The 27,656-nt window shown below is 42.1% G+C and overlaps 3 protein-coding genes across 7 annotated transcripts in view; 1 reads left to right on the forward strand and 2 right to left on the reverse strand.

The window, feature by feature from the left end:
* Positions 1-536: 536 nt before the first annotated feature.
* On the forward strand, positions 537-5,806 carry LOC117942263 (F-box only protein 40). Its single transcript, XM_034867659.1, has 3 exons — positions 537-573; positions 923-2,803; positions 4,586-5,806. The coding sequence occupies exons 2-3, from the start codon at positions 938-940 to the stop codon at positions 4,766-4,768; spliced, it is 2,049 nt and encodes a 682-aa protein (XP_034723550.1). The 5' UTR covers positions 537-573; positions 923-937; the 3' UTR covers positions 4,769-5,806.
* ttc36 (tetratricopeptide repeat domain 36) lies at positions 5,496-13,746 on the reverse strand. The gene is made up of 3 exons (XM_034867660.1): positions 13,614-13,746; positions 13,218-13,406; positions 5,496-5,896 (listed from the first exon to the last, which is right to left on the reverse strand). Exons 1-3 carry the CDS (start codon positions 13,717-13,719, stop codon positions 5,628-5,630), a joined length of 564 nt encoding a protein of 187 aa, XP_034723551.1. The 5' UTR covers positions 13,720-13,746; the 3' UTR covers positions 5,496-5,627.
* A 7,177-nt stretch (positions 13,747-20,923) lies between these two features.
* fat3a (FAT atypical cadherin 3a) overlaps positions 20,924-27,656 on the reverse strand; it is a 135,022-nt gene continuing 128,289 nt past the window's right edge. For 2 of the 5 annotated variants that reach the window (XM_034866000.1, XM_034865988.1), the window contains 3 exons: positions 26,359-26,418; positions 24,999-25,034; positions 20,924-21,880 (listed from right to left, as the gene is read on the reverse strand). In XM_034866000.1, the coding sequence (XP_034721891.1) occupies positions 21,252-21,880; positions 24,999-25,034; positions 26,359-26,418 (725 nt within the window). In that variant the 3' untranslated portion in view covers positions 20,924-21,251. The remainder of the gene's footprint in view (positions 21,881-24,998; positions 25,035-26,358; positions 26,419-27,656) is intronic. The other 3 variants (XM_034866014.1, XM_034866008.1, XM_034865995.1) reach the window with 2 other exon arrangements.

Genomic DNA, 27,656 nt, shown 5'->3' on the forward strand with positions numbered 1-27,656 from the left:
TGTTAATTCTGTCTGACGCCAGCTGTTGACTGTTGCTGCCGGACACATGTTGTTGGACATTTTGAAAGTGTGTGACTGACATCTAGTGGAGGATATGGATCAGGACAAACATGCACATAGTCCAACAACACACTGTTAAACTATCATAATTAATCATGTGGCACTTTAAATATAAATGTGTTAATCAGAGAAACGTTTGGATTTAAAAATATTATGTGCTTTAGTTTTATTTCATCAACTGTTATTTTCAAATGTTGCCATCAATTTGATAGGATATGTGAAGAGAAACATTACCACAGCGTATATACACAGACGCTGTTGCACATGTTAAGATGTTGACGTGTTTGAACGTCGTTAAACGGTTGAGGACACGGATAAGCTGCTGTTATCACCACCCTCTCACAATGAAGCAGAGGTGGAGGCTGTAACTTGACCTCGCCTCTTAATGGCTGAGGGACAATGGTGCCCCGTCCCCCCGGCCCGTCTGACCCTCTGTTGTTCTATTTAAAGTCCACACATAGAGGTTACTTGGGGGGGCAGCAAACACAAGGTGACAGGCACAGAGAGGAAAGGGTAAGACATCTGACTGCTATTGTTCCAGTTTTTCACTCTTTATTCACTTAAACACTGTGTGTTTCGAGATAGTATTTTGTTGCGCTTAAGATATCTCTCTCTTTGTATGACAATCATTTATTCCATTGTACATTTTAAAATTTAAATTTAAAATGAAATCATCCCATATTAATTATGCATTTAAATTCTGTGTCAGAACTAAATTCACCACCTTCTCTGTTCTAGATAGAATGTTTTTTAAATTAGCCTTTAAAAAAAACTCTCTCAGCCGACGTAGATAGTAAAGCTTTTAATTTTCCACAACATAGACCTAGAAATGTCACCTTCCCTGTGTTATTTCTCCCTTAAGGTGAAGAGCAGAACGATGACTGTGAGCCATCATAAGCACTGTGAGCAGTGTCACAGTGTCCTCTGTCAGGTTCCGGTGCAGATCTCCGTCTCATGCATTATCATCAAGTGTCGTAAAAACTGTGGCGCCATCTTCCACACGTGCAAGCAAGAGGAGCACCAGCTTCTCTGTCCCAATGAGATGGTCCCCTGCATCAATGTCAACTATGGCTGTCCTCTTAAAATGCTGCGCCACAGGCTGGCCAAACACCTGGAGGTCTGTCCCGCCAGTGTGGTCTGCTGCTCTCAAGAGTGGAACCGCTGGCCTGTTTCAGAAACTGATCTGACCTTCTACAAAAATATCTCAGACAGCCCTGGAACTGAACAAAACCTCGATGTTGCTTTGGCTACAAGAGATCAAGAGCTGCTGTTTCGATCCCTCAAAATGAAGAACATATTTCCTGAGTTAATGTTGGAGGATTCTGACCTTCCGGATGCTTCTGCTGCAGTCAGCAGCCCTGCAGAAGAAGCAACCTGTTCTTTAGATTGTGTTGAATTTACGGAAAATGGTTGCACAAGGATGGAGGAAAGAGAACTGAGCCAAGAGAAGAGGGATGCTTTGGTAAACAGCAGAGACATGGATGGTATTCAGAACTACAGCTCCTGGGAGAAAATATTCAACAAGGAGATGGAGGGATGCAAGCAAACTGTCAAAAACCTGAATGAGAGGGAGGAAAAAGGAAAAGCAAAGGAAGAGAAAGAATCATCAAACTTTCATGGTGAGCCCAGAAACTCACACTTGAGCCAAGAGATTGCTGCTGCTGCTGCTCCAGACGTTGGTGGTGAAACGGGCCTTGCGCCATGGCAAGACGGGGTCCTCGACAGGTTGAGCAAGGAATTCAACATTGGTGAATATAACATGTATTTGGTGCACAATGGGGCAATGTTGATTAACTTTGGCCAACTTGCTGCTTGCACCCCGAGAGAAAAGGATTTTGTTTACGGGAAGCTGGAGCCCATTGCAGTTCAAACCGTCCGCACGTTTAATGTTCCTACCAGCTATCGAGCAAAGCAAAGTTATCTGAAGGACCCTTCACAGAAGGCCAAGACCAGAGCCGGCGTCGACACCGCAGATTTGGGTGTGTCAGTCGAGGATCTCCCAAAGTGTGACGAAGTTAGCGCCACACTCCTGCTCTCTCTGGAAAAAGAACTGAAAGGACATTTAATCTCAGAAAGTGTGGGGAGAGAGGGTCTTTATGTAGACATAGGAACTCAAACATACAATTTTGCCTCGGCTCCGTTCGAAAGAGATGCATCGCTTGCTGATGTCATCGCAGACAAACCTCATCGGCTTCATGTACGTGTCGAAGCCGAATGTGTCACCAGAAGACACAACAGAATCAGTTCAGCCTTCAGCTTCATGTGTGGCCACTTCTTTCGCCGCGATGAATGTCGCTCTCATTTCAGGAATGTGCACTCTGACATACAGGCCTCTCTCAACGGCTGGTTCCAACAGCGCTGTCCCTTAGCATACCTCGGCTGTGCATTCACCAAGACGAGGTTTCACCCTGCAGGTCACAAGGCTACAATCAAATACTGTCAAGATGTCAGCGCCTTTGTCCTCCAGCCAGAAGTGACTTCACTGTTCTGTGAAGGAGGAAAAACCTCGAGCTCTCAGACACACGGCGCACATAATGTGGATTCCCTGAGCAGCCTGCCCCTGGAGCTCCTTCAGTACATTGCTGCTTACCTTGACAGTTTCACATTATCTCAGCTGTCCCAAGTCTCCCGTCTGATGAGACAAGTGTGTGTCGCATTGTTGCGGGAGAGAGGGATGGTCTCCCTCAAGTGGGAGAGAAAGATCTATTCCCACGGGGGAAGCTCCTGGAAATGTCGAAAGAAAGCAAGTATCCTTAATATATACATGACTGAATCAATTCTGTTAACAGAGAATTATAACATTCTTATATTTATTTGACTGAATGAGTGCTAACATTCCATCTGATGTATTATTTTGATCACAACCTTGTGCACAGTGAAGGGAAAGTTCACACAGGGCCAGACTTCTGTATCAGTTTACCTTTAGTGTCTGGCCCCATTCTGTTCACTGTCACTGGAAAATGTCAGTCATTCATACAGCATGACAGCTGCTGCCTCGTAAACACTCTCCAGACTCGCCCTAGTTCTTTCTAACAATATTACTAACTGAATCACAGCCTTGTTGGCAACAGTTAATGAGTTCCTACCAAAGCAGCCATCAGAGATTTGCAATTTTTTCTGTGTCCTTATCAAACAGCTTCCATATTGGGTTCAGACATTTTGTTCAGCAACAGAAACAAGACATAGACTATAATTTAGTTTAGTTTGTTGGTTGCAATGTGCTGATTTTGTTCCATAGTATAACATTTATGTCAGCTCTGTAGAAGCCACTTCTACACACACACACACACACACACACACACACACACACACACATATATAGATAGAAGGCACTTACATGTCATCTAGAGAGCTGCCGTTGATTTTCAAAATCATATGTATGTATGTAGATATATGTACATATATATGTGTACCTGTGTATGTATATAGTATACATATATACAGTATCTAAATACATGTATGATATGCTAACTAGGTGATAGCTTCCATAATTTACATTCTATAATTATGTAAATAAAAACAGTGTAAACATTGTTTCTTTCTTTGATTGTTGACAGAAGAAAGATTCAGGGGTGAGGGATTTAGAGTAGACCACTACGCCATACCTTAGACCGCATTGTTCAGTCTGCTTGGCGACACGGATGCCAGCGGTCTGAGCCTCGAGGACGCTCCCAGCTGAGTTTTGGAGATTATCCAAATCCTGTCTGGAATTACGAGCGCTGTTACAGTATGATGATGACATTTGAAGCGGTTCAGACTCCTGACCACTGAGCTATGGCTATTTAAATTCATCATCTTGCTGTAGTGCCATCAAATGTGCATGGTCACTTGAGGCACATGAGGTCATTAACTAAAATACAAAAATGTGGCAACTAGGAAGGCATAGGAGAAAAGAAAAATCCATTTATGGCTCACTCAATTATGTAAGGTAAAACTTGATATGTAATATGTAAAATGGCAGACAATAATTTGGCAGTTTTTCCAAAGGCTAAATGTAGAGTAGATTAGCACATAGTTATGTTAAACTAACGTGTTTGCCTAATATCCCACTGACAAACAAACCTACACATGTGGTAATAAATATGACCTCTCGGCAGGAGGTGTTAAAGGATATGAATGCATACTTGTGTATTTTTATATTTACTCTCTCTGTGCTGCAGTGATCATGAGACAAAGAGCATGCCGATGATATAAGTAATGTAGAATGACATGCGGCCTCGCAGCCAGTAAACAGTGCTACCATAACAAGTGAGAAGTGATCAATCATGGAAACAAGATGCTGATAAGACTTGGAGGGCAACAGCTGGGTATTTGCTCCTCAATGAAAGGCATAATTTGTTTAAATTTGTAACGAATGGATACAGATATAACATTACGTCCCGACATGTGATAAAAATACTCTGCGATCTAGACTCCATGGGGATGGAAAATAAATGTATCCTTGTGACCATCGCTGCAGAACAGTTGACAGATACGTGACAGAAGCCTCGTACACCAACTCCAGTTCTGTCTCTGTGTTTTACAGGTTTGGGAGTTCAGTTCTGGGTTTTCTTCTGTGGACAAATGGAGCTTTAGCAACACTCCTTCCATGTCAGATCACCTGAAAACCTGCTCCTTCTACGAGAGAGAGGAGCACACTGAGCCAGTGGCTTTGGCCTGCCTAGAAAAGGCCAGAGATAAACGTGGAGAAATAAAGCATAAAAGATAATGCCTGTAGTCCCAGAGCTTAGTGGGCGGACCACAACAAGAGCAATGCCCCGTTTAGAATCCCACACAAGGGAAATGTATCCTCCGCATATAGAGCCACTGTATAGGAGGAACAAAAAGGGAATTGAGAGCTGATGCTTGCTAAAACCCTGCAGACATATACTGTAGACTACATTTGAAGAGTTGGGCATGAACCGCAATTTCTAAAGGTTTTGATGTGATTTTCTTTAACTATTTTCTTGGAATGTCTCCTCAAAACATTGTGCATGTTATGGGCAAAATTATTAAAGATGGATCTGTTTATGCAGTGTTTTAATAGTTGCTTAAACTTAAATAGTCCCTCTGAGGACACTAAACCTACATCTGTATTTGTATGGTGTTTAATAGAGTTGCTATTTTCTGGGATATCAGATCATATGCCTTTGTTTGGCATAGTAAGTGGACTTGTTTTTTTGATACATCTGATTTTATTCATGACGATGGATTTCTTTCTATGAAACTAGGGAAGCAGATCTTGGTGTTGACTGTTTTTAACATGACTATACTGACATCTACTGGAGAGGAGCTGAAGTGCCTCATCTGAGTGGAGTCGTGACAACACCCACGCACGCATATATGATAAGACACAGCCACACATCTTACTGATGATGACAACTGTCTAATTTAGACTTCTAGGGCTTTAAAATGAGAGCTTGTCTATGTGTGTGTCCTGTATAATAAATCTGACATGCAGTTGGCCTCATTTATTTGACAGCATCATGGTCATAGGAATAAAAAGGACTTTAAAAGCGAAGTGTTTTTATCAACCACTGACTTTATACAACAGAAAAGGTGTACAAGTGACAAGCAGTCCCCGTTAACTACAGCATCCCAGACACTTCAGGGTTTCGTAGCTTGTTTATCACCTCTGACAGCATTTTGTTGCACAGTGCTGCATACGGATTGAGAGCCACAGCCTGTTGTCGAGCAAATTCACTTCCAAGAGCAGCTGCTTTCTCAAAATCTGCTCTGGCTTCATCTCCCTGGCATGCTAATCTACGTAAAAGGCCCCTTTGCACCAGCGCTTGGCAGGCAGTTCGTCCAGTGCCGCCGCTCAGCGAGATGGCTCGGTCCAAGTCCCCCAAGGCCCCTGAGAGGAGAGAAGAGCACTGTGAGGCCCACACACGTCTTGAACGTTTCCAATGTGTTACAGGCTACTTAAACTGGGTCTATGCAGTTTTCTGAAATATACAGTGTATTATATAAATAGAAATAGTTTTAGCTAAAATTTCTTTGAATTACTTTGGCACCAAGTATTGTACAATCAGTCTAATACATACGTATTTACAGTAATTATCAAACTACTGTTATCATACTAAATTGCCTATAACCTTTTGTTCTGCCCCCAGAGTTATTAAGAATAATTAGATTTAATTAATTAGATGTGTTATATTATATGTAGTAAAGTAAACGCAGGCGTGTTTTAAAACAGTAGAAGAAGAACTATGCCGGAGAAAATATGGTACTCGAGTTGGACACTGTATTGATTTTTCCCACGAAAGCATTGGCTTTTTCATTCGTCAATGTCACCCGCCTGAAGACAATGAAAGGAGCAAGGCACTCGTCGTGCTGGCTCGTAAATTCGAGTTTGGCTTGCTGTTAAACTGTGTCAACGTACTGGAAGTGCACAACACATAGGGAGAACAGTATAGTGAAAAAGCCATACTTTCAGTGGGTGCAAGAAGACTACAAAGACTCAATCATGGACACCAACTGCGATATCAGTGTTAGAAATGAAGAGGTGAAGTCTGAAGCGAATTCACGTCACCAGTCTTCTCCAACATCTCGACGCTACGCTAGCTCTAAGCACTCGTCATCTTCCAAGTCCGTCATGGAGGCTACCGCCAGAGCTAGAGCCTCAGCTGAAGCAGCGCGTACCAAGGTAGCCTATGCTACAAAACAGCTGGAAATGAAAAAGGAGAGAGCGGAGCTAGATTTAAAAAAGGCTGCATTAGAAGCAGATTTGGAAGCTATGGAAATAGAGAAGGAAGCAGAGGCGGCGAGGGTAAAAGCTGAAGTTTTAGAAGCAGCTGCAGCTATAGAAAATTAACACCATCCAAGTGAGAAGTGCTGTCCCGCCACACCTGATTAGACAGCGCACAGAAGAGTATCTGCAATGCCATTCACAACTCAGTTTTCAGTCTCCTGCCTTCTTGCCATACAACGAAGTCCTGTATGAAAACCACCTCACACGGCAGTCAGCACCTGTAGCTGCAGAGAAGCCTCAACCCTTCAAACCCCCAGTGAATAACAGTGCATATGCCACAGAACACATACCTACCTCAAGACCATCAGACAATCCACACAGACAGTACGGTCTGCACCCCCCTCTTCCGGTCAACCCTCCACCCATGATAGACTTTGCTAAGTTCCTAGCACGCAGAGAATTAGTGACTACTGGCCTCCCTAGAGTCGATGACAACCCAGAGAACTTCAGACTGTGGCAGTCGTCATTCTTCAATGCAACTCAGGGCTTGGGGCTCACTTATAGCGAAGAGTTAGATCTCCTGGTGAAATGGCTGGGCAAAGAGTCAACGGAGCATGGGAGGAGAATCCGTGCTGTCCATGTTGCCAACCCCCGAGCTGCCCTCCATCTGTCCTGGGAAAGACTTCAAGAATGCTATGGCACACCAGAAATAGTGGAAAATGCCCTATTTAAAAGACTAGATAGCTTCCCCCGTCTGTCTGCTAAAGACAACACAAACCTGAGAGAGCTCAGTGATCTTCTCATGGAGCTGCTGGCCGCCAAAAACGATGGCCATCTCCCTGGTCTGGCCTACCTCGACACCCCTCGTGGGGTAAAGCCAATAGTGGAGAAGTTACCTCCAGGTCTGCAGGACAAATGGCTCCATACTGGCTCAAAATACAAGGAACAGCACAGAATAACATTCCCACCTTTTTCATTCTTTGTTGACTTTGTGTGTGGCCAAGCAAAGGCCCGAAACGACCCGAGCTTCAGCTTCTCAAGCAGCACTCAGCCATCAGCAAAGGTGAGAGAACTCCATTAAAACATAACGGATTTAACAATGCTATATCCGTACACAAGACAGATCTCTCTGCCGGTGTCGACACAGGCTCCACGAGCGCTACAGATCCTGAGAGAAAATACAGTGATCCAGCACGATACTGGCCTGTACACAGGAAAACTCATCCCTTTGATAAATGTAGGTCATTCAGAATGAAAGCAATGCAGGAACGAAAGAATATCCTAAAAGAACACAAACGCTGTAATGCATGCAGATACCTCACAGCCTACTCCTCCATCACACACACTCTACAGCCAGCTGCAGAAGAACAAAGTAGTCACCCACTTGAAGTGACATCTCGGTGCACCAAGGTCTGTGGTGAAGGCGGCATCGCTCGGTCCTGCTCGAAGGTGTGTCTGGTGAGAGTCTTCCCCCGGGGTCAACCAGAGCGCTCCATCAAGATGTATGTCATACTTGACGATCAAAGTAACCGCTCACTGGCCCGCTCTGAATTCTTCCATCTTTTCGGGGTCGAGAGCAGCCTGTCACCATATTTTATGAAAACATGTGCAGGCACCACAAAGATGACTGGAAGAAAAGCGACAGGCTTTCAAGTTGAAGCAGTGAATCGTGGCGTTTGCATGGATCTTCCACCTCTCATTGAGTGCAACGAAATAATGATTAACAAATCTGAAATCCCAACACCAGAGGTTGCTCTTGTGCACACTCACCTAAAGTGCATTGCTCACCATATCCCCAAGCTAGATCCTGATGCTCAGATCATGATCCTGTTAGGGAGGGACATGATACGTGTACACAAGGTGAGAGAGCAAGTCAATGGGCCCCACAACGCACCCTTTGCTACGCGTCTAGACTTGGCTAGGCGATCATTGGTGAAGTGTGTATTGACAATGCTCACAAACCAACACGGAGTGTCTTCAGAACCTACATTGTTCAAAATGGACGTCAGTCACTCCTCACTCCTTGCCATAACAGCATTGGGGTGAAAGAAAAAACGAGCTATGGCGGGGAGCACTGGCATGGCCGCTCCACACACACCCCAAAGCCTGTGCCAGCGGAGGAACGGCTCGGGCTTCTGGTGAGACATGAGCACAGAGACTACCTCAGATTCCTGTGGCATAAAGACAGGGATCTGTCCAAGGAGATCGAGGAGTATTGCAGGCAGGTGCATGTCTGTGGCAACAGCCCGTCCCCAGCGGTCGCCATCTACGGCGAGCTGCTAAAAAGGGTGAACAAAGGTGTGGACCTGACACAAGGCAGTTTGTTGAAAGACACTTCTACGTAGATGATGGGTTCATATTTGTTCCCACAGAGTCTGCAGCCATAGACCTACTAAAGCGTACTTGTGCGTCACTGGCAGAGTCTAACTTGAAACTGCACAAAATCGCATCAAACAGTGTCGCTGTGATGAAAGCCTTTGAACCTGAAGAACTGGCCTCCGGCATCAAAGACTTAGGCTTAGATGACGCTCTGCCTGCTCAGAAGAGTCTAGGCTTATGCTGGGACCTCAACACAGACATGTTCCCCTTCAAAGTAGCCGTCGCTGACAAGCCTTACACCCGCCGTGGGGTGCCGTCAGTAGTTAACAGCATCTTTGACCCCTTGGGCCTGGCAGCTCCAGTGTCGATCCAAGGTAGATTGTTGTTGCGAGAGCTGTCCAGCGTCGTTCAAGATTGGGATGCTCCACTGCCGGCTGAAGAAGGTGAGCAAATGGGAGGTATGGAAAGAGTTGCTTGAGAAGCTAAGCAGCCTCCACGTTTCTCGCTGCTATGTTCCAATGTCACTCTCAAGACCCATGTACACAGAACTCTGTCTTTTCTCGGACGCTTCAAACTGGGCCATAGGGGCAGTAGCTTACTTAAGAGCTGTCACTGAAGGTCATTGTGACGTTGGATTTGTGCTTGGAAAAGCAAAACTATCACTGCAGCCAGAACCCACAATCCCACGCCTTGAGCTCTGTGGAGCCGTCCTGGCTGTTGAGATGGCGGAGCTGATCCTTGATGAACTGGACTACAAGCCAGATGCTGTTAAATTCTACTGCGACAGCAAGGTGGTCCTCGGATACATCTCAAATGACACAAAGCGCTTCTTTGTATACGTACACAATCGTGTGCATCGCATACGCCAGACGACATCCCCTGATCAGTGGCATTACGTCCCTTCGGAACAGAACCCAGCCGACTTAGCCACCAGATTTGTAGCTGCATCACAGCTCATGGACACAATGTGGTTCAAGGGACCTGACTTCCTCTATAAGCTTCCAACGCCAGAAATGCATGAGCACTTTGAACTGATAAGCCCTGAAATAAATGTGGAAATCAAACCACAAGTGACTGCTCTAGTTACCCACACTGAAGCCAAGCGACTTACTGCTGAACAATATCAGAGTTTTTCCACATGGAACCCCTTGCTGAGAGCTGTTTCCTTTTTGATCCATCAGGTACATTCTCACAAGTCAGGCTCCATCACAGACGCGTCACAGCACATGTGTAAAGGGTGGCATCAGTGTAGAAGGCCTCGTACTCCTGAAGAACTCGCTGCTGCTAAGAGACTCATACTGGAGACGGCGCAAAGAGACATATCCGGACGAATATGCTGCTCTACAGAGTAAGAGAGAAATCTTGAAGTCAAGTCCAATCTTGACCCTTGATCCCTACTTCATTGACGGCCTACTGAGGGTCGGAGGGCGTCTTAGACATGCGTCCCTCGAATCAGAGATGAAAAACCCAATCATCCTGCCAAAGAATAGCCATGTCACCAAGCTGCTTGTGCAACACTATCACACAGAAGTGAAACATCAGGGGCGGCAGTTCACAGAGGGGGCCATCAGAGCGGCCGGGCTGTGGATTGTTGCTGGGAAAAGGCTGGTCAGTTCTGTTCTTCATCACTGTGTGATATGCCGCAAGCTCAGAGGGAAGCTTGGAGTGCAAAAGATGGCAGACCTTCCTCCAGAGCAGCTTGACACTTCTCCACCCTTCTCTTACGTGGGGCTAGACGTATTTGGACATTGGACGGTGGTGACCCGACGCACTCGAGGAGGTGCAAAAGGTGGGCCATTCTATTCAAATGTACGAGTACCAGGGGAGTACACATCAAAGTTATAGAGTCTATGGACGCCACCAGCTGTATCAATGCTTTGCGGAGATTCTTTGCAGTCAGAGGTCCAGCAAAGCAGCTCAGGTCAGACCGGGGGACCAACTTCATTGCTGCCAGTGCAGAACTGGGTATGGATCCTCCTAATGGAAAGCAGAACAGCATCCTGAACTATCTCCATAGCAACGGCTGCACATGGGAGTTTAGTCCCCCACATGCATCCCACATGGGAGGAGTGTGGGGGAGAATGATTGGGGTGACACGCAGAATATTGGACTTTATGGTTTTGCAAAACAAACATATTCACCTGACACATGAGATTTTGTGTACTCTGATGGCGGAGATAACAGCAATAATCAATGCAAGGCCGCTGGTCCCTGTCTCAACAGATCCCTCTTTTCCAGTTCTGCTGTCCCCTGCCATGCTCCTGACACAAAAGCCTGGCCTACCTACTCCACCAGGCGACTTCACTGGAAAAGATCTCCTAAAAAGCCAGTGGAGACAAGTACAAGCGCTGGCAAATGAATTCTGGGGTCGTTGGAGAAACGAGTACTTGAGTATTCTTCATCCAAGACACAAGTGGCACAGAACGCACCCCAACCTGCAACCTGGAGACATTGTGCTGTTAAAGCAAAGCCAAGCACCAAGGAATGAGTGGCCAATGGCTTTGGTCACATCGACATTTCCTAGCAGTGATGGAATAGTTCGCAAAATTGAAGTGAAGACATCATCCCAGGGCGCCTCTCGGACTTACCTGCGCCCCATCTCAGACGTTGTCTTTCTCCGAGAAGGGGATTAAAAAGAAATGAAATGTTAAAAAAAAAAAAAAAAAAAATCAAAAGGTTGAATTCAGTGGCATTACTTATGCCAGACGGGGAGTGTTCTGCCCCCAGAGTTATTAAGAATAATTAGATTTAATTAATTAGATGTGTTATATTATATGTAGTAAAGTACAAGCAGGAATAGTTTTCATTGACCTATATTTTGGAAAACATGACGTGCTACGTGTTTTAAAACAGTAGAAGAAGAACTATGCCGGAGAAAATATGGTACTCGAGTTGGACACTATTGATTTTTCCCACGAAAGCATTGGCTTTTTCACTCGTTAATGTCCCCCGCCTGAAGACAATGAAAGGAGCAAGGCGCTCATCGTCCTGGCTCGTAAATTCCAGTTTGGCTTGCTGTTAAACTGTGTCAACGTACTGGAAGTGCACACACATAGGGAGAACAGTATACCTTTCAATCTGGTGTTTTTCATTCATTCAAAAAAATACAACATTACAACAAAGTCTTAAACAATGGCATTTTCAGATGAATCTAATATTACAGTAATATTTTGCTATTCTTGAATACAGCAGGGATTCAGCCAATGTGCAGCTCATTTCACATGTTCTGCTTATTATTTTAATAAGGGTTGGTGTTTTCTTGGGATTATTCAGAAGATCTTGTAAGTCGGCATGAACAACTATCACCAGGTTACACACTAATTGAAAAGCACCTCCCTCAGATAAAATCAAACATTTTAACATATAATGATGCACGTAACATGACTACAGTATCGAGAGAGAGAGAGAACATGGTGGGATTGACAAAGTGATCATTTAAACACCACAGCTGTACTCACATGTGTCAAAGATGTTTGACAGAGCTGAAAATAGTAATCAGTTACCTGAAAACTATTCAATTATTCCGCAACTATTTTGAGAAACATGACTTTTATGACTGGTTTCAGTCATGAAACTACCATTTCTGATTCTAGCTTGTTAATGTGAATATGTTCTAGTTTCTCTAATCCTCTGTGGCAGTAAACTGAAAATCTGAGTTTTTCTGAGATTTGGGGATTTCATCATGGGCTTGTGGGAAACACTGATCCACATTTTTCACCATTGTCTGACATTACATAGAGCAAACAACTAATAGATTAATTGATACAATTGGTTGCAGCCCTAGTTAATAACCTTATGAACAAAAATGAAGGGTTATAACAATAGCATATGGTATTACTTTTTACATTTGTCAATTTTGTAAAGACAATGTAACTAATGCACTGAATGTACAAAATACAAGGGACAAAAGGTATGCCCTAAACCTTCAGATGATTCAGGTCTGACTTGAGCCAAATCGCTGTAATTCTGTACATTCCATATGTAATTCTATACAACGGTGCTCTCCTGTGACAGACAGCACAAGACCAACTCAGTTTCTCTACAGTAACCCTTTTTGACAAAGTTCATCAGATAGACCAGGCTCTGATATGATGTCACGCTGGCCTGAGACTCAACCGTCTCACATGTTGTGTGTATGGGTTATTATGGAGTCTGTGGCATGTACCTGCTGTGTCCCCCTGCAGCCGCAGGGCCTGTGCCCGGTTGTTATAGGCTGAGGCTCGCTGAGGCAGGATCTGGATTGCCTGGCTAAACAGTTGAAGTGCAGCTTGCAAATCCCCAGCTTCTGCTGCAGAGACACCCCGCATCTCCAACTCTTTCACTTGCTTCAGCAGCTCTGTGCCAAAGCCACTGTCTGGCAGGGGGATAGAAATAGGTTACAAAAGCACTCAAACTCAACTGACAGGTACCCTGGCCAGGAAAACACATTAATGTCACCCAATACTCAATTTGGACTAAATTGTTCTTTTATTCCTGGAATGAAATGCGTTTTGACATGCTATGGAATGTGAAAAGCTGTGATATGATATGTAGAGACGCAAAGTCAGAAGCTCATGCTCACCATCGTCAATTAATTCCTCCTCTTGGTTCAGACCAGGGATGTCTCCAAAGGGGGTGGTGGGGTGGAATATAGCCTGGAGTACAGCTCTGTCATGTGCTGAGGCCATCTTACAGTTTTGCTGCAAAGAAAGCAAAGACAGAAGGCATAACAAATACATTACAGCTGGGTGGAGAATTCTTCCTCCCCTTACTTCACCCATTTCCACCAGCCAATCAAAGAAGGGGGCGGAGGTGGACTTTGAGATTTGCCTTCACTTAGCACATCTGTATTTGGTTAAGTTGAAAAATGCAGGACAACGCGCTGCAGAGCTGCTGGTATGACAGAAAAAGATCAGATGATTCTAAGAGAGAAGTGACAAAATACTTTGTTTAAATATGAGATGCTCAGATTCTCAGGTGCAGTAGATATCCATTTAGAAGAAAATATGGACAGAAAACTTTCAGTTTATCACAAAGACGGACAATGTGTGTGAAAACCAGCAACTGTAGGTTGAACAAGCAACTCTCCAAGAATATGAGCACAGAGTACCAGGACCACGAAATATCTGGCTGATTTGATGTTCCGATGTGAGGAAGTCACACAGTTGTTGTTTTTTCCTGCAAAATCCACCATTTGAGAAGTCTGTCACCTAAATGGATGAAATATAGATTTTGTCTTAAAGCGCTTTCTGTTTAGACAACTTTGTTCAGTTTTTTATGATCATCTAGAGCTAGCGTTTAAAAGTAGTTCATTTTGTCAGGTAGGAAAAATCAATATGGACTACTTACTCCTACAAATGTGGTCAATATTACAGTAGCTCGTTTTGTGAGGTAGGAGAAATCGACATGTACTGATTCCTATAAATGTTAATATTAAAGTACCTCATTTTGTCAGGTAGTGAATCTCAGAACAAATTACTCCCTCTATGACTGTGGTTAAAGTAGAGTAGCACAGTTTGTCAGGTAGGAAACGTCTCTGGATGGCCTGCCTTCTCAATAAGTGTGGTTATAAGGAAGGTAGCTCAACCCTAACACTTCTCAAATGACAACCCACCCCCAAATCCAGCCAGAACAGGAGCCATGTTAGACGTTTTAACTTCCCGATTTCCATCAGACAGACTAGTCGGTCTCCGCTAGAACAGGCAAAACCTCCTGCTCCACTAGTTGTCCCTAAGGTGTCCAACAACTCATCTATACTTAACTTCTTGGAGAGATATCTGCTGTAATAGTCTGTAATAGTCATTTTTGTAAGAATCTTCACTTGGACACTTAATAAAGTTGTCAACTTGAGCCATTTTTCCAGAAACAGAACCTTTTCTCAGAAACAAATACTGTACACACACACATACTACAGGTAGGAAAGAACACTAGAACACCTGAAACAGGTTTCCACCAGCACCAGACAAGGATGCCAGGCTGCTTTAATTATGGAACCTTGTTCTTCTGACGGCCTAACCAAAACTGCCTAACCCCTCTCACTCAACCCTAGTCTTCATGCAGGCTAGCTGCGGGACAATTTAAGCACCAGCCCAGTAATCCAGTTAACTGGATTTTTTTTTTTTTACATACCATACTATGACTTTTTATGACTATTTTGAAGCACTGTTTATGTTTTATGACATACTTTTCTGTGACTTTTATGACTTTAGTCAACATTCTATACTATAATTTATTCATCATTTTTTCACGTCCTATAGTATGATGTTTTATGACTTTTTTCAACATACCATACTATCACTTTTAATGACTTTTTTGATATACTATGACTTATTTTCAACTTTTTCAACATATTATACTATGACGTTTTGGGCTTTTATCAACATACTATGACATTTTTAGAAATGTTTTTTATGAAGTTTTTCTTCATACTGTACTATGACTTGTTTGACATGCTATAGTATGACGTTTTTTGAATTTTTTCAACATAATGTACTGTGACAATTTAATGATTTTTTGATGTACTATAATGTCATATGCATTTTACACTACTCTTAATTCTACTGGGGAATTAGCTCAAATGGTAGAGAGCTTGCTTCGCATCTGAGAGGTGGTGGGATCGATGCCCTCATTCTCCAGAGAGTGTTACATTCTCCAGAGAGTGTTACGTTCTCCAGAGAGTGTAACGTTCTCCAGAGAGTGTAACGTTCTCCAGAGAGTGTAACGTTCTCCAGAGAGTGTAACGTTCTCCAGAGAGTGTAACGTTCTCCAGAGAGTGTAACGTTCTCCAGAGAGTGTTACATTCTCCAGAGAGTGTAACGTTCTCCAGACAGTGTAACGTTCTCCAGAGAGTGTAACGTTCTCCAGAGAGTGTAACGTTCTCCAGAGAGTGTAACGTTCTCCAGAGAGTGTAACGTTCTCCAGAGAGTGTAACGTTCTCCAGAGAGTGTAACGTTCTCCAGACTGTTGCGTTGTAAAGAAGTCATTGTATGGCACTTTGAAAATGTGCAACATACGATACTATGAGATTTTATGAAGTTTTTCGTCATACTGTACTGTGACTTTTTTAAGATAATATACTATTACTTTTTATAACTTTTTGAAATACTCTACTATGACCTTATGGGCTTTTATCACCATACTATACTGTGACTTTTATAGAATTTTTACAATTTTTGACTTTTTTGACATACTATACTATGCCTTTTTATGATTTTTTTTGACATACTATGCAATGACATTTTATGACTATTTGACATAATATGATTTTATGACTTATGTCAACTTACTAGTCTATCACTTTTAATGACTTTTTTTTTTTTTTTTACATACTATTCTATCACTTTTAATGACTTTTTTTTAACATACTATTCTATCACTTTTAATGATTTTTTTTTTTTTACATACTATACCATGACTTATTTTTCTATACTACAACTTTTTATTACTTTTTTTGACACACTATGTTATGACATTTCATGACAATTTGACATATGACTTTTGTCGACATACTATACTATCACTTTTAAGACTATTTCATGACTTTTTGTGACATTCTATTCTATGATTTTTACGACTTTTTAGACATACTATGCTATGAATTCTTGAATACTAATAAAAACAAGACCACAAACTTATACTACCAATGCTTCTACTGGGGAATTAGCTCAAATGGTAGAGCGCTTGCTTCGCATGCGAGAGGTAGTGGGATCGATGCCCTCATTCACCAGACTCTTATGTTATCAATGCCAGAACCATTTAACACATTGATAAAAGACAACTTCATAAATCTTACAAAGGTACTAAAGCTCTAGCATAACTTAACATTTTCCATTCTTTTGTATTTTACTTTTAATTTCTTTCAAACTCAAAATGAACTAATATTTTAGCATAAACCCATTTAACACAAAAAGTCAATTTTAAGTCAATTAAGTCAATTGCAGTTGACTTAATTAACCTGCAGTTAAACATGGCAAGCAGCATTTCAAACATTATGAAAGTGAGTTAACATTTCACCAACCATTGGCGTCTTTGGACTGAACTTTGCGGGTGAACTTGGAGTGTCTTCTCTCTGCAGTTTGTTTTACTGAATGACTGAGCACCTCCATGTCTTACCAGGTGCTCCAAATCAGTGATCAGGTGCAAAGCAGCCAGTTTGCTGCTGCTGGTGCACTCTGGGAAGTGGAGTTCTATGATGGATTATCATTCCTTTGATTCAGCTTAACAGAATTAGCTTAAATGGTAGAGCGCTTGCTTCGCATGTGAGAGGTAGTGGGATCGATGCCCTTATTCTCCAGAGAGTTGCATTCTCATAAAAAGTCGAATGTATTCACAATATGTCAATGAGAGTCCAAAAAGTCATTGTACAGCATTTTGACAAAAAAGGCATTTCAAGTTAAAGTATTGTATGTCCAAAAAAAAGAATTTCAACATACTACACTCTGACAAAATGCGTTGAATTTTCTTGACATACTTTATGGTTTTTTGACATATTATGTTATGACCTTTTAATGAATTTTTTGACATACTATACTATCCCTTTTAATGACTTTTTAAAAAATACTATACTATGACGTTTTTATGATTTTTTTTACATACTCGATTATGAATTTTTGGGCTTTTATCACCATACTATACTATGACTTTTTTTGAGTTTTAATGATTTTCAACTTTTTTGACATACTATGCTATGACGTTTTAGGAATTTTTTCAACACAATATACTTTAACATTTTATGATTTTTTTTATGTACTATACTATCATATACATTTTATACTACTCTTTAATTCACTGGGGAATTAGCTCAAATGGTAGAGAGAGTGTAACGTTCTCCAGAGAGCGTTGCATTCTCCAGAGAGTGTAACGTTCTCCAGAGAGCGTTACATTCTCCACAGAGCGTTACATTCTCCAGAGAGTGTAACGTTCTCCAGAGAGTGTTACATTCTCCACAGAGCGTTACATTCTCCACAGAGCGTTACATTCTCCAGAGAGTGTAACGTTCTCCAGAGAGCGTTACATTCTCCAGAGAGTGTAACGTTCTCCAGAGAGCGTTGTGTTCTCCTGTGTGTTTGACTTGTGACCCAAATGTAACTAAACCCTCTAACTGTGTGTTGGTTTCTGGTGGCTTTCCAAACACATCCTAGGTGTGGTTTACATGAAGAAGAGATTGTTGTTCTAGGCTGTTAAAACCAACAACGTCAATACTATCACATCTTTATCAGTTTTTCAACAAACTATTCAGTGATTTTTTTTTAAATCACTTTTTCGACATACTACTTTTTAACTTCCGGAGTGTAAATGTGTGTGAGTGTTAATGTGATGAGCAGGTGGCACATTGTACGGAAGCCTCGGCCACAGTTTGGAAATGCCAACCAAGAAACCCCCCCCCCAGTAGTTATTATAAAGTGTTACCGCTTGTCTTTATGTTATATTGAAACATTTGCATAAATACAATTGGAAGAGTTAGCTGTGATGATCTGTCCGGATGCATTTATCTCAGAATGGAAGACATGTGACATCTTGCGCAATATCCTCTTTATTTTCTGCACTGAATTAAAAAAAACAGTTAAAAAAGCACTTACTTTGTACACTCAGTTTCTGTAGACAGGGGACATTTTGTTGACACTGCCTAATGTATATGAACATTAGAAACTCATGAAAACATTCCAGATGAAAGAAATGTAAAAACTGATTTCCTCATACCACAAAACTGTTAAAACAAACACACAAAATTACATTTGCAGGGATGTAATGTTTGGATTTAATACTGTGCAAAACTCATCTATAATATTGAAATGGCAATCAATGGCAGAGGAGGAATGATGGCAAATGAATTGATATTCCACAGTCTTGGTGTCCACATTCACATCAAACAGGCCAAGAAAAAACTTAAAAGGAAGTTTAGGATTTCAATTTCATATCTACAAAATCGGCATTTTAACAACCTAGCTATGTACACTGTACAGTGATTTAAACACATACATCTGTTACAAAGAGAGAAGGAGCTGCCGGCCCACGTGGATCAGGCAGGTTAGAGTCCGATACAGAGAGGATCTGAAGCAGGCTCTTGGTCCTGGAGACAAGATGGAAACTAAGTCCTCAGTGACCTGGATGAGGGTTGGACTTCTGTCTGCCGACACGGAGAAGATGCAACAACGTGACAGAAAAAAACTGCAATGCAGGGTTGGAAAGGAAAGGAGTGGTGATAGCTGGTGCTCTGCATGGCAGACAATGTGGCTATGGTTGCTAAAATACATTTTCAGGATTATCTTTAACTATCTTGTTATCTGAAGATACATTTTGTCATGATCACATATTATTATTATTATTTTATCCAGTTTTAGATGAGGTATTAGGATTCTTTACTTAAAGTGCTCATACTCATACTTGTACCAGAATAGGTTTACATGGTTTCATTTAAAAAAGGAAAACATATATTTGTTGTACTGCACATTGCTGCAGCTCCTCTTTTCACCCTGTGTGTTGAGCTCTCTGTTCTAGCTACAAAGTGAGACATCTCACATCTGTTCCATCTTTGTTGGGAGTCGCACATGCTCAGTAGCTAGGTAAGGACTACTAGCCAGTCAGAAGCGGAGTGTGTGGGCGTGCCCTGACAGCTCCTAGGTAAGGACTACTAGCCAGTCAGAAGCAGAGTATGAGGGCGTGCTAGCAGCTAGGCGAGCATTATGATGTGTGTTACAAGGTGACGTACGTTTGTCTCTGAAGTAAAGACTGGACTACAACAGAGCTGTGTGTGAACAGTGTTTTCTGCTGTAGATGTAGATGCTTTTGGGGGGGGGGGGACTTTGGGCTTTTTCACATTGTAAACTTGCACATAAATATAAACACAATGATGAAAGGGGAAACCCCAAACAAGTATAATATAAGCACTTTAAGTAAAAACATGACTAGATAAAAATGCTCCAGTAGTTGGTTGGCATCACGCTTCACATTCCGACAGCTGACCAGTAACATCCAACGGGTGCACAGTGTGGCCATTAGAAGCTCTTCCTCTGCTGATAGCCTCATGCCAACACTGCTGCTGCTGCAACCCCCCCACCCCGCCAATCTCCTTCTCCTGTGCTGAGGCTTTTGTGCGGAATGTTCTATGCTGTTGGTTATAAAGGGGGGGGGGGGGGTTCTGGGAGAGCTCCTTCAAAGAGCAGAGCCTTTCCTGCAAAATCTGTCATAATCATCATCACTGTAATCCTTTGCTATTAAAGGTTAATATACATTGTGTGTGTGTGTGTGTGTTTGGGGGGGGGGGGGGGGTTGTTTATATACATAACATGTAAAGGTACTTTCCATCAGAATCTGATAACATTTGGTAATGAAATAAGACAATACGTTAATCTTCATATTAAACCTTAAGTCCTGATCACCTTCAACAGTTGGGGGGTATTAGTAGAGTTAAATATTTATGCCGGGATTAAAGATTAAATACATGTATTGTGTATTTGCAGATAAGATCATCAGTTTTTGATCTTGAAATATAATTTCTTAAAATAGTTTAGCAACTCTAGCAGTTTTCGTAACGTGAAGCTGGTAGGTCGATGACACATTGATCATTCTGGGCTGTGGGAAACGATGGCTGAAATGTTGGGTCTTGACTGTTTGGAAAGAAGCAAGCACATTCCACACCAAACAAATAAATGTCTTTAGTAAATGTGGCCAGAACATTGTTTCATACTTATTCACCATTTAGGTCATCTATCTTACAAAGTCTGTACAAGCTTGGAGCACTACAAAGTTACAAATCCAAGGAGGAAAAAATGAACATGGGGATTTTTGTAATTTATTTTAGAAAGAAGTGGTCTTATGGGCTTCTGTGAAGGAGCAGGGAACCAAACAACCCTTTTACTTACATGATTGTCTCTTTCCTTTTGTTCATTTTGCTCTTCCGCATCTGTAAATCTCTTTTGGATTATTCCTTCTCACTCACATTCTCTAGCTCATTCTTTTCACTTTACAAATGACTCCCTATTGGAACAGGCAGGACACTTTAGACTGTTGTCAGGACTGACAACACTGAGTTTGTTGTTCATGGTAAAACTCAACCCTCCCATATCCGGATAGAGTTTCATGGGAGGTTGGTACTTAAACAGGGGAAATTGGTTTAAGCGTTTATTTGTGATAACATCCACTTGCATGTCCTTCCATCTGCTCCAATGTTATGCTCCTTCTGGTCCATTATACATCCCATAGCATAGTGCTGGTCAACCAATCACACCTCAGTCTGTTGCTGTGAGTCAGTGATGATGGTCACCCCTCGACGAAGCTCGTCCATACTGTCAAAGTCGCTGCCGTGTTCAGAGTCATCCGGCCCACAGGGGGCCGACATGTCTGAGGCAGATGATGCACCAACAGACAGTCGCATATTTAGCGACACAGAGTCATCGGTGTCCCCATTTCCGGGGGTTACCCCACTCATTGAAGTGGTGAATTCCCCGTGAGGTGCCTCCCCGAGGGGTAGCTGGTGGGGAGGCAGGTATTGGCTGGGGTGGAAGTGCGGTCTGGCATGCTGACGCCCGGTGCTGCCAGAGCTCAGGGTGCTCTCCGTGGAGACTGGTGGGTTGGTAGGGAGGGGCGTGTAGGGCTCAGGATAGTCCTCGGCTGTGGGCAGCAGAGGTGGCAGCTGGTCTTGACTCAAAAACTCTTCGTGGGGAGGGGGGTAGTCGCTGTCAATGTCATAGCCCCCCAGGTAGTAGTCTGATTCCAGTTCACGAGTGCTTCCTCCATGGCGGGGGGTTGAGCCTGCTACGTTGTTGCTAGGACCTGCCTCATAGCCCGGAACCTCTTCAATGTCTGACAACCTGGTGCTGGGCATCCAGTCTGATGTGTCCCAGTGATATGCTGAACAGTAGATAGGGAGATGGTTAAAAACAATCTTGACTGTTAAACAGATAACAACAAACTAGTCTCCACAGTGCAGAGCTGTGCAGCAGACATGCCTTAGTATGCACCAGGCACGTTAGACTCAGCAAGTTCAACAATAAACAGAGGTGTTGAAGGCCAGGCACATGCCAAGACACAACCTGGACACAAAACATGTTAGCTCTTTAAGGGTATGTGGCATGCACAACAGGAGCCTTTGAGGGTTGGGGTCACAGGTGTCACAGCATGCTGAGCTTCATGAAGACTTGTAGCACTGTAGCCATGTTATAGGGCTCAAAAACACAGCAACATTGGATTCTGGATGTAAGGGGGAAACATCAAATATCTGGTACATTTTCCAATTGGTCATTGCAGCAAAGTGATTAATAAAATATACAGTATATCATCAGTGTGTTGTTGGCTCCAATGCACCCTGTTACCACTTAAGTACTACATGCAAATACTTTAAATTCTGTGTGAAAACAAAGATTAATCAGCCTAGTACTTGTGTCAGACTTCAGCAACCACAGCAAGACGTTCCTCGGTAGAAGACTTCTTCCTTCGAATGTCAAACTATGTCTCCATTTTCCTGAGAAGTGATCTATTTCAGTCTTGCAGATAATGACTGTTTACTCTCAGAAGCAACATCAGAAGTAGTGTGATAATGTTATTGTGCCAGAAAACCTTAGAGCTAGGAGCTTATGGTTGGCTGTTGGCATGTGATTCTGCAGATAGAGGCACCAGATCATAAAATGTTCATATGGCTTGTTTTGGAAGGAAACAAACTAGTACTAATGTTGTGCTGTCTGAATCTGCCCAACAATGTTTTGTTGTATTATTATAACGTATAACAAACAGCCTACTGTCAGTTTGTGATGTACATATCCAGACTACAAACAACAGCCAATTGAGCTTGTTGTACATCAAATTAAATTAGGAATTTTTTCCGTAAAGAACTACTGCTAAAAATGAAGTGATGATCGTTTGACATTGCAAGTTGATTTTGTGTGGATTGACAAAAGTTAATTTCCAGGACCATGGAAATATTTGCCGGATATTCATTGATTCAAAGTGTCTACTTAAGAGATCATTGAGGGGTGACCTGATATGTGTGTTGCCGTTGTCTAACTCTGTTCCCTTCAGGATACAACAACAAACTTCGAGCTAGCAAGCTACACGCTAAAAATAAGAAACTTTAAAGAAATTTGGATCGTGCAACAAGTCGTAATTGTAAAGATTCACATATAATAGGTTTAAGGCATTTCCTCTCTAACTGGGACATTTTGGGACCGATTGGTGGGATCGCTTTGGACCAAGTACACAGGGAGATACACTGGTAAGAGATAATGAGGTTTAACCACGTATCAGCTGATTTAAATAGCTCACGTTACTGTGCTGTGTCAACAGTTGACTTCATTTAACGTTGTATGTGGCATTTTCTTTTGAGATGGTGCAAATGTTCCATTAAAACAAATTTTCTTCCCGAGCCTATTTTGCAAAGCCACCGTCGCTAGAAATACAAACAACCCAGAGCATGTTTTTGTGTGGAGGGGCCAGACTTTACAGCGCTATGGAGATGGGTCTGGCAAGGTGAGACTAAAGTTTAGACCAAATTAAGCTGAAGTGACAATGGGAAGCATTGACTGTATCCTTCACATTGAAGCAAAACCAGACTGCGTTTATTGACCACATTTAGCAGAGCCTTTGGAATACTTGTTAACCCATTAGAAACTAAAGGTGTGGGGACATGGGACCCCGTTTAGGTAGGCTAAGGTGTTAGCATTGAGCACTGGAGCCAACAATCGACTGACATAGCATGAACGAAGATTCTCATCACAAACGTTTGTTTGACCAAAAGGACAATCTACCAAAATCTCTGCAGAAATAATGCAACTGAAGGAAAAGTTCATTTAAAAGCAAATGGTTAAGTTAATCAATAACAAATCAAACAAAAAGACATTCATGCATCAAAGCGGAATACAAATCATGGGAAGGTTGTGAAGACTGAAAACTTCATCACGCACCAACTTAACACGGGCTGGAGATACAAATCCAAAGAAATTGGTGGGATGCGGTGAGGTGATAGTGGCAGGCAAAAAGTAGTTGTGGAGAGGGGTACTGCTAATTCAGCACAGCACAACGAGAGGTAAATAAGCTTTGGGAGGAGTCAGAAATCACATCAAATCACACGTACGCACACAAACGTCTCGGAAAGGGGAGGAGCAGCTGGGTATGAACAGATGTAGGAAGATTCAGGGAGTAGACAAAACAGTTTCAGTCAGGAGGAACTAGCTAAGAAACAAAAAGTGTCAATTTGAGAACTGAATTTCCCGCAGGGTCAGTGGCTGACTAACGGCTGGCAAAGAACCCTCCTTACCATCTGGTGGGAAATCGTGTTTTGATGCTAGTGTTGGGGTTGCGGCAAGCTGGAGGTTAGATGTTGGCTTCTGGTTCAGGGGCTTGGTGTGCTACTCCAAGCCCACATGTCTCACAGCACCACTTACAAAAACCTGGTCCAGCCTGCAATTGGTCTACTGAAATAGTGCTTGTTGGCTCACTGATGTTGCTAACTAGCTAGCCAGAAAATGTCAGCACCGCCAAGATCGATTGCGGTATCACCTTACAATAAGGCTACCTTATTAAGGGTGTAAGAATGGTTTGGATGACTTCATGAATTAGGTTGGGAACCCTTTAAATATCATTAATAAGATGTTATAACTCATCAGATTAAAAAGGGCAACAGTCACCTGTTGCTTGCCAAATAGTGAGCCGACTGTACTGCTAAGCTTCAGATTGGTTCCTTATCTTACATGGTATAAAAAAACTAAATTACAATACAGACTATAGTTCAAAGTAATCCAGAAAAACTAAATGAGCTCCAGAGAGGCTCAATCATCTGAGCTGAAACTGAAGGAGCAATGGCCCCAATGGCCATGTAGACTTTGGTCCTGCACTACTGAATCTATCATTGGCTGATTATTAATTTGTCTACTCACTGAAGATAGATAGATAGATAGATAGAGAGATAGATAGATAGATGGATGGGTAGGGGTGGGCTGGGTTGGGTTGGGGTAGAAGAAGGGGCTCTGGTAGTCACCTCTGTTGTAGGTTTGACCATGGTCCATAACTGACACTGTCAGACGAGAGAACAACATTTAACATGTTATCATGAGTTCGTCTGTTGCTCTAAATTTTATCTTACAGGAGAGAAGATGATTTAGGTCAGAGGTGCTGGGGCAATAAATGTGTCTCTAAAGTGTTTTTCTAATGTTACTAATGAAAGTTCTTGATATATAAGTTGGGTTTTCTAAAAACAGAAATCCTGATCATCAGGGTCCTGATTTTTTTTAAATAGTTAACAGGTATCAACTGATGTGCTGTAAAAGTGTTAACAACTAACATTCAGCAACTTCAACGCTCATGATCTCATGGAGCGATAGCAGTTACTGTTACTGTAGAGTAAGTGTGTGACACTTTCTATCACTCTCCTTTAGATTCTGTCCTTTTCTCTCTTCTCTGTATATTTATGAAGTCAATTCATAAAAGAAGTTTTACTTTCCAGTACAGTGGTAGATGAGGAATTTACCAACATAATTGACATGTTGAAGCTTTTATATGAAGAAAGAGTCCGGGGGGACTTCCTTTGAAACACTGTCCTCCTCTCTCTTTCTATCTGTGTGCATTCATTTATTTCTTGGAATGCCCCACTACGCCCCTACAATTATTATTTCTAGTCATAGTTCCACTTACTTAGTGTTACTATACAGTACCTGCCACTGTTTATCATTTCAACTGAATCATATTTCTCTATATGTGCATATCTATATCAGTGGCTGGGTACCAACAGGCCGTGACAGATGCCCCCCACAAAGAGCCTGGGTCTGTCTGGGGTTTCTGCCTAACGGGAGTGTTTCCTCACCACTGTTTGCTGTGGGAAATTGCTGGGTCTTTGTAATTTAACGAGTGTGGTCTAGTCCTACTCTATCTGGAAAGTGTCTTGAGATAACTCTTGTTTTGATTGATACTATAAAGAAAATTGAATTGAATTGAAGAGCAATAAAAGAAACCGCCTGTGTTCTGGGTGGCATATGAGGAGCCAACAGTCTGCAGGTTTTCAGTCCAAGCAAAGACTGAGGGAGTGGAGGAACAGGTAGGACGTCATCAGTGAAATCACCTACTGAGGTGGTCAGTTGGAATCAAAAGCTGTGGATTGTTGTCCCTCTATGGAACAGTATACTGAGAGCTAACCTGGGAGGGGCTTGGACTCACTACCTGCTGGCTGGGAGAATGTGTGAGAAAGGAGAAACTAACTCATGTGTAAACATATCGGAAGTTAATTTATGTTCCTGAAAGATACAGCACGTAACACACAGTGAGTGGAGTTATCTCGGCTATGTAACTGAAGACTGAGAGAAGAGAACAGAGAGCAGAGACATATGGGGGATGAGACATGGTACCTTCACTTTCGATTGTGTCGACTGCATCATTCACCAGTCGAATGACCGTCACTATGGAAGCTTGTGGAGGGAATAAAGGAGGAGACAAGTTTTGAAATCAACCAAAATCATCCAAAGTGAGAAAAGCTGGTGGGGGGGGGCGGGCACTCCTGGCTGCCTCTGGCACCCTCAGGACCTCTGGCTGATTTCTCTTTGATAATTCCTATTCATATATATAGAGATACTTAAAGTTTAAAGATAAAAAATTAACAACGATTTCAGCAAAGGCAACACCGCCAAACAAAGAAAAGTTACGTTACAGATGCAAAGCTAAAACAATATGAGAGCAAAAAAAAACAAACAAAAAACACTAAACTTTACTGCTTTAAGTCACTAGTCAGACTTTAACAAACACAGGAACAAAAAGGAAAAATAGTAATAGTATGGCTGAGACAAAACTGAATATATATCAGATCATGTGTATATATATATATATATATATATATATATATATATATATATATATATATATACATACATACATATATATATGTCATATATGTGAGTTCAGATGCAATGAATTGATGATTAAGGGCAAAATTCTGAAAATGAAAACAACTGCAAACGATTGCAAATGAAAACTAGTGATAACAGGATGATGCAATAAACACTAAACCAAAAACACTCCAGCATGATGGCCATGCCCACCAACAGCACGCTGCGAAGCAGTCCCAACCCCTTAGCTTCTTCAACAAAGCTTACAGTGTGGACACATTACTATCATGTACAGTTGTAAGGAAACACTGATAGTGAGTTGTTCTGCAGCAATAAAAGCAAATAAAAGCATGCACAAATATAAGACCAAACATCTCAAACCTGACAATATGTTACACTTTGACAACATATTGTTGATGTTGCTAATTACGGAGACGTACGAGTAGTGGTGTGAACAATACAAATATTTCACTTCATAATTGACGGTGTAGGAGAGAGTCGAGTGCATAAACCACAACATAGGGCTTTGGCTAGAATCGCTCCTTACACTTCATTTGACCTGAGGAAGGACCATGAGTTCATTACAATCAGGACTTTATGCCCTAATGAATATGAATTTGCTCAGCAAAATCTGTTGCAATCTGTCCACAGATTGTGTCTGCTAAGGGACGAGTTGTCCTGATGATGGTACTACAGGAGATACTGTTATCACAGGGTCAACTTATGCAGAATGTTAGAAGAATGCAGGAATTTAAATCAGAATCCAAATACTTCATGGTTTTCTCACTAATGTTTTTGTAGCTATACTGGGATATGTAACACTT

The sequence above is a fragment of the Etheostoma cragini genome, chromosome 3 (assembly GCF_013103735.1).
Source record: "Etheostoma cragini isolate CJK2018 chromosome 3, CSU_Ecrag_1.0, whole genome shotgun sequence".
NCBI lineage: Eukaryota > Metazoa > Chordata > Actinopteri > Perciformes > Percidae > Etheostoma > Etheostoma cragini.

Coding starts and splice junctions, on each gene's coding strand:
- ttc36 (XM_034867660.1), bottom strand. CDS start 13,719: ATGGCCTCAGCACATGACAGAGCTGTACTCCAGGCTATATTCCACCCC. Junction 13,407..13,613: donor GGAGGAATTAATTGACGATG/GTGAGCATGAGC, acceptor TCCCCCTGCCAG/ACAGTGGCTTTGGCACAGAG. Junction 5,897..13,217: donor GCTGCAGGGGGACACAGCAG/GTACATGCCACA, acceptor CTCTCCTCTCAG/GGGCCTTGGGGGACTTGGAC.
- LOC117942263 (XM_034867659.1), top strand. CDS start 938: ATGACTGTGAGCCATCATAAGCACTGTGAGCAGTGTCACAGTGTCCTC. Junction 2,804..4,585: donor CCTGGAAATGTCGAAAGAAA/GCAAGTATCCTT, acceptor TGTGTTTTACAG/GTTTGGGAGTTCAGTTCTGG.